General features: G+C 44.6%; 1 protein-coding gene across 1 annotated transcript in view; it reads right to left on the reverse strand.

Moving 5' to 3' along the window:
- The window catches only part of ATRN (attractin), a gene marked incomplete at both ends in the record, with an annotated part of 109,376 nt that overhangs the window by 24,370 nt on the left and 72,576 nt on the right, over positions 1-12,430 (reverse strand). The window contains 7 exons of the mRNA XM_080716318.1: positions 729-886; positions 3,637-3,715; positions 4,448-4,542; positions 5,451-5,503; positions 7,202-7,295; positions 8,149-8,286; positions 12,010-12,243. Coding sequence (XP_080572444.1) covers positions 729-886; positions 3,637-3,715; positions 4,448-4,542; positions 5,451-5,503; positions 7,202-7,295; positions 8,149-8,286; positions 12,010-12,243 — 851 coding nt within the window. The remainder of the gene's footprint in view (positions 1-728; positions 887-3,636; positions 3,716-4,447; positions 4,543-5,450; positions 5,504-7,201; positions 7,296-8,148; positions 8,287-12,009; positions 12,244-12,430) is intronic.

Below are 12,430 nucleotides of genomic sequence, written 5' to 3' on the forward strand. Positions count from 1 at the left end.
CACATCCACCCAAAGGCAGCAGGAAAGGGGTAGGAGCCGAGGCAGGCTCAGAGGGCAGGATCACAAAGCTCCAGGCACACGGGCTTGGGCAGCAGGGAGCGCACTGGCCCCTGGAAAGGGAGACAGCGATAGTGGCAGAGGCTGCAGCAGGCAGCGCAGACCCTCCTAAGGAGCCTCAGGGCACAGGTGCAGGGAAGCCAAGGCAGGAGAGGCTCTGCAATCTGCACAGGAGCTGGGGATCACACCAGGTCACCAACAAGGCTGGTGTTCTTACACGCCACCGCATCCTGCCTCTGTCACACCCATCAATCCTGCTCAAATGCTGATAGTGTTTGGGGAAACATTTGAAGGAAACCCTCAGATGTCCTTGAGTTATAAGTGGTTGTTTCTACTTCCTTACGCATTCCAGATGGGAGCTCTTGGTGCAACCCTACTTTGAATGGCACTGTCAAGAAACAAAGGAGTACACGTGGAATTACCAAAGCTGCCCAATGCCAACTGCCTTCAGTTCTAGTCACTAGGGAGGTATGATTTCCTAGTGGGAGACAACCTTCCCAGGACATCCTTCTCTACACTACTCAAGTGCTCAGCAATCCTCTGCCACAGGTCTTACAAACACAAGGCAACACGGTACACCTCGTTACCAGAAGTCCCAGGTTAGAGACTCTGGTATTCACTACAGCAACGTCACCGTAGTTGCATGTATGAGGCCAAAACCCACGTCTTACCTGAATTTTGATGGGCCAGGTAAAATTACTGACATAAACAAAGAACGTGATATTGGGGTGGTTTCGAAAATCAAACTTCTCATTAGAGAAGCTATCTTTGTACTCCTTAATGTTGGTTTTTGAAACAACAGGCATTTCTTCTCCAGCCTGAGTTCCAGCTGTTAGGAAGAAAAAAATGAAAATAAAAGATTATAGAGAGAAGGAGGATGAAATCAACTCTTGTTAGTAATAAGGATAAGCCGGGCGTGGTGGCGCACACTTGTAATCCCCGCGCTTGCGGGGGCTGAGAAAGGAGGATCGCACAGGTTCGAAGCCAGCCGCTGCTACTTAGTGAGGCTCTCAGCAACTTAGAGAGACCCTGTTTCCAAATAAAGTATAAATAGGTCTGGGAGTGTAGCCCGGAGGTAGAAAGCCCCTGGGTTCTACCCCCCAGTACCACTAATAATAATAATAATAATAATAGTAATAATGATGATGATGATGATAAAAGCACTTACTGAACTCTTTCACGGTCTCAAGCATGAATCTCTCTTAACCGTCACAAAGCCCCCATGATCCTCACTTATAGATAACAAAGCTGAGGCTCTAGGGAATTCAATGGCCATGGCTGGCAAGGAGTAGAGCTGGGAATCGACACAGGGCTGGCTGATTCAGGAGCCCGTGCCTTAACCCAGCTGGGCACCACGATCCTGACCCAGTACCAGGGACACTGCTTCACCCCTCGCTTTCTAACCAGCAGTGGCCTCAACTCGAAGGGGGAAGAGCTGGCCTGGGGTCACTCAGTCCCCCACTCTGGTACCAGCTCCCACTGCATTTAACCTGGTGTCACTCACTTATTCCAAGATGGCGTTTCCACTTTTCCACAGTTTCCTCCCTGGAGCTAGGACCTCCAGGGAGCAGAAAGACTCACAGAATGGATTACTGTCCACACCTCCTGAGCCTGAGGACTAGGGCCAGGTAATCACATCTGCATTTAGATGATCATTGCAGTTCTTCCCATGTTCAGACACGAGGCCTTTGTCCAAATATTTTGATAAATCAGACTTTTTCTTAAATGTGTTTCCTCATTGCAGGTGTCTGAACTTTTTCCATATTCTACACAATAATCTTTTTTGTGTGTGCTACTGGGGATAGAACCAGGGGCATTCTACTTCCGAGCTACACCCCCAGCCCTATTTTTTATTCTTTATTTTGAAACAGGGTCTCACTAAGTTACAAAGAGCCTCACTAAGTAGTGGAGGATGCCCGTGAACTGTGAACCTCCTGTCTCAGCCTCCCAAATGCTGAGATTACAAGCATGGGCCACCATGCCTGGCTACATAATCTCTTAAGATTTGATAAACTGGCTACATAATCTTTGAAGATTTGATAAGCCCTAAAGTGATTTGCAAAGGTTATGTTTTTATTCTGTATAAGCGTAACTGACACATGTATTGACCAAAAAATATTGTTAACGGTAATGATGATGAAGAAACCTGATTAAGGTTTAGAGAATGAACCACGTTTTCAGCCCTACACCAGGTACTTCGTTAATTGACTCATGGAGTCCTCACAGCATGCCACAGAGCAAGGTGTTTCTACTACCCCATTTCATGCATGAGAACATTGGTTCAGAGGGCTTAGGTAACTTGCTCAATAGCACAGTACAGGTAAATAACAGGCAGAATTAAAGTCATGTCTATTTCCAGTTATTAAGTTATGTAGTAGATATCTATCTAAAACACTACATCAGGGTCATCACATTTTTTTTTTTTTTTGGTGGTACTGGGGTTCCTGGAAACCCTTCTACCTCTGGGCTACACTCCCAGACCTATTTTTATATTTATTTATTTATTTATTTATTTATTTATTTATTTATTTATTTATTTATTTATTTATTTTGCGGGTCTGGGGATGGAACCCAGAGGCATTTGACCTCCGAGCTACACCCCTGCCCAATTTTTTATTCTTAATTTTGAAACAGGGTCTCACTGAGTTGCAGAGGGCCTCACTAAGTAGCTGAGGCTGTCCACAAACCGCGATCCTCCTGTCTTGGCCTCCCAAATGCTGGGATTACAAGCGGGCGCCACCATGCCCGGCTTATACTTTTTTATTTAGAAACAGTCTCTCTTAAGCCAGCATGGCTGGCTTCGAACCTGCGCGATCCTCCTGTCTCCGCCTCCCAAGCGCGGGGATTACAAGTGTGCACCACCACGCCCGGCTCATCACATTTTTTAGTGAATCATATGAGATAAACAAGATAAAAAAAGGCTGTGCTTTTAAAGCGTGGTTTAATCCCTAAAGTATATGCTACTGGTATGTACTGGAACCTTGTTTTATTTGATATGTTTCCATTTCTTGACACTAAGAGCCACTGGAATCCCCCTGAGCACAGCTGTAGGTGAGGACAGCAGTGCAGAGCAGGACCACCGCAAGGCCGAGTGGTGAGGGGCAGGGGAGCGACCACCGAGGCTGCACCACACTCGACACCGGCAGCTGCAGTCGGGCTTGATCTGCAAACGTACAAGGTCAGTACTGTTATGCTCACTTCATAGGGGAATAATTCTGAAGTCTAGGGATGGTTTTTTTTTTTTTTTTTTGTAGTAATGAGGATGGAACCCTTCTACCTCTGGGCTACACTCCCAGATCTATTTTTTAATATTTTATTTGGAAACAGGGTACCTTAAGCCAGAGAGGCTGGCTTCGAACATGCACGATCCTCTTGTCTCCGTCTCCCAAGCACGGGGATTACAAGTGTGCGCCACCACACCCAGCTAAGGATGGGTTCTGACCTAGTCCAGTCTTACAGCTACAAATGGTAAAGGTGGTCCTCAACCCATTCGTCTGTCTGAGAGCCCTCTTTCCTGCCGCCTATGTTACTGTTCTCATGTGGCACCTCCTCTACCATCTACTCCAGCTGTATGTTTACCTGAGAAGCTGGCGGCCCAGGTGATGTTGAGGTTGAAGTTTTTGGAGGCATTGATGAACATGTCCAAATCCCTGTTTTGCTGATGAGTGGTACCGTAAATAGAAAACTAGTTACAACACCTTGCAGATTTTAAAATAAGGCAATAATCAGATTTCACTCTTCTCAACTGCCTGAACTATAGAACATTTTACAATGTCTCAAGACAATTTTATGCTTATAGGAAAGTTAGAAATATACATATTTGAGAGAGGGAAACATATATATAGAAAAAGTGTGCACATGCCAGAGAGTTAGGCATTCTATCTCTAAGCTACACCCCTATTTGAATTTTTTCTTTTTAACAGCATCTTGCCAAGAGTCTCATTACTTGCTTAGGCTGTCCTTCAACCTGTGATCCTCTAGTTTGAGTGTCCCCAATACTGGGATTACAGGACTGGGCCACCACGCCCAGCTGACTGGTGTTAATTTAATAAGGCATTTCTTTCTGGGCCCATTTTGAGAAGGTAATCTACGCCCTGCTGTCTGCTCTCCAGTGATGACGCTCACCTCACAATCCCCTCTGTATGGAGCAAACCAAGCACCTTTAGAATCAGTGTCAAGCTATGCATCAGCTCCTGGTAAATCCTGGTAAACACCGTTCTTGCCTTTGGGTGGAAAGAACATAAACTACGGGCTCAAACATTCCTTTCCTGTGCCTCTAAAGATCATCCTGAGTGTCCCCCACGACGCTGTTGCCAAAGCGGCACTTCTATCCATTAATGGAAGAGAAGGGTCCACACAATTTCAAAAGAAAACAACTCAAAAACCTTACCTCATCAGGAGTAGCCACAAAATTGATGGCTGTGTAATAGCGGTCATCTTCCTGGGAGAGGCTAAATGTGAACTGATAGTCAATAAGAAGAGTATCTAGAAAAAGGAAAAAATGCTCATTTAAAGACTGAAACTAAACAAAACAGACTAGGTCACAGGAGATACAGTTGCTTTCTAATAATTCAATTGCTACTAAAAAACTCGGACTCACCTATACCCGGGTTTTCAAAGGAAATCAAGTTCCTCAGCAGTATCATATTGTTTGAGTTACCCACCAAACCTTATATGATGATCCTGGTTGAGATTTTGGCTCCAAACTAACTTATTTACAAATATTAACTCAACATCTATACATGCTAGGTTTTACGTTCAGATACAAAGATATATATCAATGGTGTAAAAGAAAAAGATTTGATGGAAAAATGATTCACTTCATATCTAGACAAAGAATATATGGTTTGGTCATTTCATTCCAGCAAAACAGAAAGCACACAATGTGGTATACATTGAGAGATGGCTTATTGCCAAAATTGGTATCATATGATTTTAAAAAACTATTGTACAATTCAACAAGAAAAACTTGTTTAAAAATGAGCAGCTGTGATATTTGTTATAAAAAGTATATTAGCCGGGCGTGGTAGTGCACACTTGTAAAGCCAGCATTTGGGAGGCTGAGACCTGAGGATCGCGGTTCGAGGACAGCCGCAGCTATTTAGTGAGGCCCTTTCAACTCAGTGAGACCCTGTTTCAAAATAAGAAATAAAAAAATAGGGCTGGGATATAGCTTGGAGGTAGAATGCCCCTGGGTTCCATCCCCAGTACCAATCAATCAATCAATAAATACAGCCTAAAACAGTATCCAAGGCAGCCCGTTCAAGTCAGGACAAATGCGTGGTGGCTCTTTACCCCCAGAACGCTTACTATTCTCCAACCATGGTGAAGGAAACCATACAGTGTGGCTGAACTGCTGCACTTCTAGAAATGAGAATTACAGAAATACTTACAGTAACATGTTCCTTTCAGAGGGTTTCCCTGGTATCGGTTTTCAACCTCACATCTAGAAGAAATAAAATGAAATGATTTCCACAATGGATTCCTTTACATAGACTACAAGTAGTTCTGAATCATAAAAAATACATTCTCCACTGTTATTCACCCCACAGGGATTAAAGGGAGTTTACAGGAATGTTTATGCTGATGGCCCAGCCGGTCAGACCACCAACTAGATAAAAATAATGGATAAACATTTGCCACGGCACAGGCAATAAATCCAAATCTATTAAATCTAGAGCTTCTATTATAATGAAAACATTTTCGCTTTTGTATGAACTACATATTCTTCTAGAACTACAGTTAAGACATTTTTCAAATATTCATTTCTTACTTCTTTCCTGCTCTCCCTGAAGGAACTGATTCTGTTCTTTAAACACACGTGAGAGAAAACTAAAAAAAAACCTTTAATGAGTGCCAGTCTGAAGGAAAATGAAAAAAAATCATTTCTTCATTTTTCTTCATTTCCCCTTAGATGCCATCTTCAAACAGGCGTGAAGCCTGAGGAAAGGTGGGCAGCTTTGGTGACACACTTCTCCCAGGTGAGCAGCAGGGGACGGCGCCCTCATGGAGGGCGATGACTGGCATCTGCTTACATCTCCCTACTCCGGAGAGACGCCAAGGTCCCTCACCAGGTGTCACTGTAAGTCTGTCCTGTATCCCCTAACAGAGGGGACCACTGATTAATTTTGTTCTATCCCATTTTTCCCCTAAAAGGATCCTGTATCAAAAAGTTAAATTTAATCTGTGATTAGATTTTTGTCCAGTAATTAGTAGTCCTATATGTTGACATAAAATATAAAATGCAGGCGAGGCCGGGCGTGGTGGCGCACGCTTTTAATCCCCGTGCTTGGGAGGCAGAGACAGGAGGATTGCGCAGGTTCGAAGCCAGCCGCGCTGGTTTAAGAGACCCTATTTCAAAAATATAAAAAATAGGTCTGGGAGTGTAGCCCGGAGGGTAGAAGGGCCTCCAGGAACCCCAGTGTCACCAAAAAAAAAAAAAAAAAAAATGCAGGCGGACCTGTCCCTAGTTGAATGCTGTCAATGTCTCATTCGCTGGTGGCACCATACATTCAATAAAAAGTTTAGCCAGCTTGTATCAGCGGAGTGTTTTTCAAACTACACACTTCTGCCTGAATCTCTTTCTGAGAGTGCTTCCTGAGGTTTTCCAGAGGGGCAGAGAGGTAATCGTGATTGGCGGACAGTCTCTCTTGCTTCACCTCAGCAGGATCCTCATGGCAACTCTTGCTGGTGCCCCTACTGACAGCTGGGGAAACAGACCTAGCATGGTTTGGTGATGTGTCTCCAGAGCACCCTGCTGGGTGGAGGCAGAGCCAGGTCTGACACTTCAAGTCTGCATCCTCATGGGCGGAGGCTCTGGGCCTCCCCTGAAGATGTTCAACACACTTCACCAAGAAAGAGCTAGAGCAGGGAGCAGGAGCATCATCTCCATTACCAGGCTAACAAGCAAGGTGACCAGCACAGGAGGTCAGGCTCAGCACAACACAGGAAAACGTGACTGCAGAGCCGTTGAGGAATTACTGCGGGTGATGCCCGGGCTGGGGCGGGCCTGGCTGAAGCAGGAAGGGGAAAATGGCCAAGTCATCAAGGCAGCAAGATGGGCGCAGCAGGGGGCGCTCAGGGCAGGGTTCAGGTAGCTTTCCTGCCCCTGCCCTGCCTGGTGGCGCACAGAGGTGGTACTCACAGCTGGCACTCGTCCCCCTTGACGCCCTTGGTGGTGCAAAAGCACTTGCCCGTGTTGGTGTTGCACAGCGACGCGTGCCCGTTGCACTTGCATGCTGGGGGAGGAAGAGGGTCGCAGGTCACACCTGGCTTCAATGCCTGTGACTGTCAACTGGCTCCAACGTCCCCCATCCCCACAGAAGAGAGAATCTTGTCTGAATTGGGTTGGTAGAAGTACAGACTGAATGAGAGCCCTGAGTAGGTGAGAGTGACAGCAACATGGAAGGAGCCAAAGTCGACAGACAGGAGGAAGGGAGCTGGCCCCCGCCCGGCAGGAGGCGATGGCCAGCTTGGTGTCTGCTCTTTCTCCATGTGGGTCTTTCCCTTTTCAGTGAGTGCTTAGGAAGCACCTTCGCGTACTGGGTGCGGGGCTCTGCCTGGTGATTGTGCTCTACTCAGCAGGGAGTCTCCCCAGAGGTACCACGGTTTGAATCACACCACAACTCAGAAGTGGGGGACTCCCACGGCAAGAGCAGCGTTCCTAAGGCCCCCACACTCACTGCCCTGGCTCTGCCCTCTTCTTTCTTTTACAAAAACAGCTCTCTCATCCCTTCCTGGGTCCTCCCAGCACCTCTACCCAGCTCACCCGACAGGTGAGTACAAGCTATGTTCTACTCCAGCTGAAATAGTGAGGTTCTTGGGCTCATTAGCTTCATTTTACATCTGATTTTCTGTGAATAAATTAAAGACACTGGCTGGAGAAAGGTGTGCTTTTAAAACAAATCCTGGGGAGATTAGAAAAAAAAATCACTCCAAGAATTCTGTAAAATGGAGCAGTGTAGAGTTTACCAGGGGGATGCTTGGGTCAGCATCACAAGTGTGCGGCTCGGGCTCTGTTGCCTTCCGCTCAAAGAGAGGCGCTGTGGACCAGTCTGCGTCTGTGAGCAGGAGGCTGAGCCCTGGACTTACGCTGACATTTGCCTCCGTTGGTGGGGTCACCGTAGAAGCCAGAGATGCAGGTCTCGCAGTGCCTGCCCGTGGTCAAGTTCTCACACTTCTCGCAAATGCTCTGGTTGATGCACTTGCTGTGGCCGTTGCACTGGCACGCTGCAAGGGACAGAGTGTCAGGGCCTCTGCCACCACAGCACTGGGTGGAGCAAGTGTGGCCAGACGGCCTGCATCTACCTCTACGGTCCCCACTGCCTCAACTAGCTAGGGCAGGTGATGAACCCCTACCGATCCTGCTACTAGAGAGACTAAGGTAGAGGGATCACTTGAACCCAGGATTCTGAGGCCAGCCTGGGCAGCACAGCAATACTCTGTCTCAAAAACAAAGACACAGCAACACAGAATTCATCAACCTGGCTGGCTAAAAACTAGTTTGAGAAGATCAAACTGTCAAAAAACCAGAATGAGTTCGGAAGAGTTTCATCACTTATGAAATAGTTTGATAAGATGAAAAATATAATTTCAGTTTTTTTGTATTTGTTAAGATTTGCTTTATGGCCTAAAATTTTTTTTTTTTTTTTTTTTTTTTTTTTTGGTGGTACTGGGGTTCCTGGAAGCCCTTCTACCTCCGGGCTACACTCCCAGACCTATTTTTGCATTTTTTTATTTGGAAACAGGGTCTCCTAAGCCAGCGCGCGGGGCTAGCTTCGAACCTGCACGATCCTCCTGTCTCTGCCTCCCAAGCGCGGGTATCACAAGCGTGCGCCACCACGCCCGGCCTAAAATATGTTTTGGAGAATGTTCTTTATGCTGATGTATTCTGCAACTGTCTAATGAAAAATTATTTTTCCAGTATTTTTTCTATATAATTTAGAATTTTGTTCACATTACTGTTCAATTTTGATTTTTAAACTTAGGTCCCTTAGAACCTCATTCCATATCATTACATTAGCTCAGTATACCCAACTCCTGGTCAATGTTGATAAACCTACATGGTCAATTATAAATGCAAATCAACTTAAAAAATTCAAGAGTACAAGACAATGTTCAACCTTCATATACCACCAGGATAAACATGCAAAACAATTAACCTTGAAAAGAGGGCTAATGTAAAATATATGAAAATGAAAAATACTAATTTTAGTGTATTCCAAGAGGCCTGAATTACTCACTGCATCCACAAAAGGAAGCAAGCTGTGAAAAAAAAACTCAAGAGATTTAGAACCCTTGCGGAATATAAAAAGATATTTAAAAAAATTAAGACACAAGCCGTGCATAGTGGCGCACACTTGTAATCCTCGCGCTTGGGAGGCAGAGACAGGAGGATCGCGCAGGTTTGAAGCCAGCTGTGCTGGCTTAATAGACCCTGTTTCCAAACAAAAATATAAAATAGGTCTGGGAGTATAGCCTGGAGGTAGAAGGGTTCCAGGAACCCCAGTACCACTAAAAAAAAAGACACAAAACTAAAAATTCTCAATAGGTTAAGTAGGAGAATACACACAGCTAAAAAGTTCTCTGAAAGATGATGCTATAAACTAGGCTTTAACAAACCTGAAACCTTTGATGAAATAGACAAATTTGTAGAAAAACAGATTATCAAAACTGACTCAAGCAGAAATAGAAAATCTGAACAGACGTATAACAAGAGTTCAAACAAATAATTTAAAATTTTCCCACAGAGAAAGGCCCTAGCCTGGATTCCTAACAGGTAAAAATATCAAAATTTTAAAAAGGAGCAGAGTGTGGTGGCCCACACTGGTAATCCCAGTGCTTATGAGGCAGAGAGATACTGGGTTCTAAGAGAGCCCCAGCAATTCTCTAAGGCCCTTAGCAATTTAAGTGAGACCGTTTCAGAATAAAAAACAAGATCAGGCTGTGGGTGGAGCTCAGAGGTAGAATTCTCCTCAGGGTCAATCCCCAGTAACACATAAAAAGGTTCTTGTTTATTTTTTGTATTTTTTTTTTAAGAAATTTATACCAATAAACTAACACTTCCAGTAAACTGTGATGGAAGAGATTTTACTTTTAATTTTTTTCAAACAGTTGTCATGATGCATTTTTGTTTTGTTGGGTTGTTGACTTTTTTTTTCTTTTTATGTGGTGCAGGGAATTGAACTCAGAGACATTTTACCTTCAAGCTATACCCTCAGCCCTATTTTATTTTTTATTTGGGAACAAGTTCTTGCTAAGTTGCCAAGAGTTTAATTGCTGAGGATGGCTTCGAATCTGTAACCCTCCTGTTTCAGCCTCCTATGTGCTGGGAATACGGGTATGGGCCACCATGTTTGGCTTTTCTTTTTTGATACTGGGGTTAAACCCAGGGTATTCTACCTCTGACCTAGACCCCCTTCAACTCTGGTCCAATTTTATTTGATTTTTTTGGTAGTACTGGGGGTGGAACCGAGGGGCTTTTCTACCTCTGGGCTATACTCCCAGACCTATTTTATACTTTATTTGGAAAGAGGGTCTCAGTTGTTGAGAGCCTCACTAAGTAGCTGAGGCTGACTTCAAACCTGCGTGATCCTCCTGTCTCAGCCTCCCAAGCGTGGGTATTACAAGCATGTGCCACCAGACCCGGCTATTTTATTTTTTATTTTGACACAGGGTCATGCTAAATTGCTGAGGTACTGAGACTGGCCTTGAACCTGTGATCCTTATGTCTCAGCCTCCAAAGGACTAGGATTACAGGTGTGAACCACCATGCCAGCTGCCATGATGCATTTTTAAGTAAAAAGAAAACTATAGAACAATGTGTAATATGTTTAGTATGCAAAACAGTGTTTTATGTTTCAAACATATAAACTGGTGTATGAAGAAATAAATGTATATATCAAATCATCAAAAGTGCTTATCTATACACACAGTGGAGAGAAGCGGAACTCCAGGTGTAATTTTGTACACATCTGCAATACATTATTTCAGCTAGGTGTGATGGCACACTCCTATAACCCAATCCATGGGAGGCTGAAACAGGAGGACCGCAGGTTTTCAGAGAGCCTCAGCAATTTAGTGAGAACTGTTTGAAAATTAAAAATTAAGTCAGGCGTGGTGATGCACACTTGCAATCCCAGCATTTAGGAGGCTGAGACAGGAGGTACGTGGGTTTGCTGCCAGCCTCAGCTACTTGGTGAGGCCCTCTGCAACTTAGTGAGATCCTGTTTCAAAATAAAGAATAAAAAATCGGACTGGGGGTGTAGCTCAGAGGTAGAATGTCCCTGGGTTCAAGCTCCAGTACCACACACACACACACACACACACACACACACACACACACACACACAAAATTAAAAATTAAAAATAGGGCCAGAGAGCCAGGCGTGGTGGCACAGGCTTGTAGTTCCAGCATTTGGGAGGCTGAGACAGGAGAGTCATGGTTCACAGACAGCCTCAGCTACTTAGTGAGGCCCTTTGCAACTCACTGAGACCCTGTTTCAAAATAAAAAATAGGGCTGGGGGTATAGTTTGAAGGTAGAATGTCCCTTGGTTTCATCCCCAGCACTGTAAAAGAAAAAAAAAATAGAGCCGGGGTATAGTTCAGAGGTAGAATGCCCTTGCATTTAATCCCCAGTACCAGAAAAACAAAACAAACAAACAAACAAAAAAGGCTGGGTGTTTAGCTCAGAGACAGAACACCTTGAGTTCAATCCCCAGTACCATAAAAAGAAAAATTAAATATATTATTTTATGACAAGTTAGTAAAATAATGTACTTGAAGTTCTCGATATTTTTTTAACACTAAAATATTTTTCACATGACACTATTTTTCCTAAAAGGCCTGATATTTTTTTCTTAAAGGAAATCCACATAACTGTTGTAGCTCTCAAGGCTGTATTCTTTATAAACAACACACCACAGAACGAAGACCTGAACTGGGCATCTTACCTGGACACTGGATGAAGGACCAGTTGTACCTGCTGTCCTCCAGACACATGCTGGAGTTGAGCAGGGGCTGCGGGTGGGTGCTGCCTGCGGAGGCCTGTGGGAGCGGCCGCACTGGTCCTTTGTAGGAGCCCTCCATGCACTTCCCTTTCCCAGTGTTGCTGGGGTCGGTACACCAGCCACAGCCGGGCTGGTCCAAGCACTGACTGCAGGTGCAGTAGCCTGAACAGTTCTCAGCTATGGAAACACAAGGTGCAATTCGCCATCACTGGGAGATCTGAGTTCATGGTACTGAATTTATCTGTTCTTTAACAAACTTACTTCTGTGAGTCAAACTGACTATTCCATAATGAACACTGAAAAGAGATCATGAATTTAAAGAGCCCAATATTTTGCCTAAGACATAACAGGGACCCCCTGCCTC

This window comes from Muscardinus avellanarius (assembly GCF_963383645.1).
Source record: "Muscardinus avellanarius genome assembly, chromosome: 19".
NCBI classification, from domain to species: domain Eukaryota; kingdom Metazoa; phylum Chordata; class Mammalia; order Rodentia; family Gliridae; genus Muscardinus; species Muscardinus avellanarius.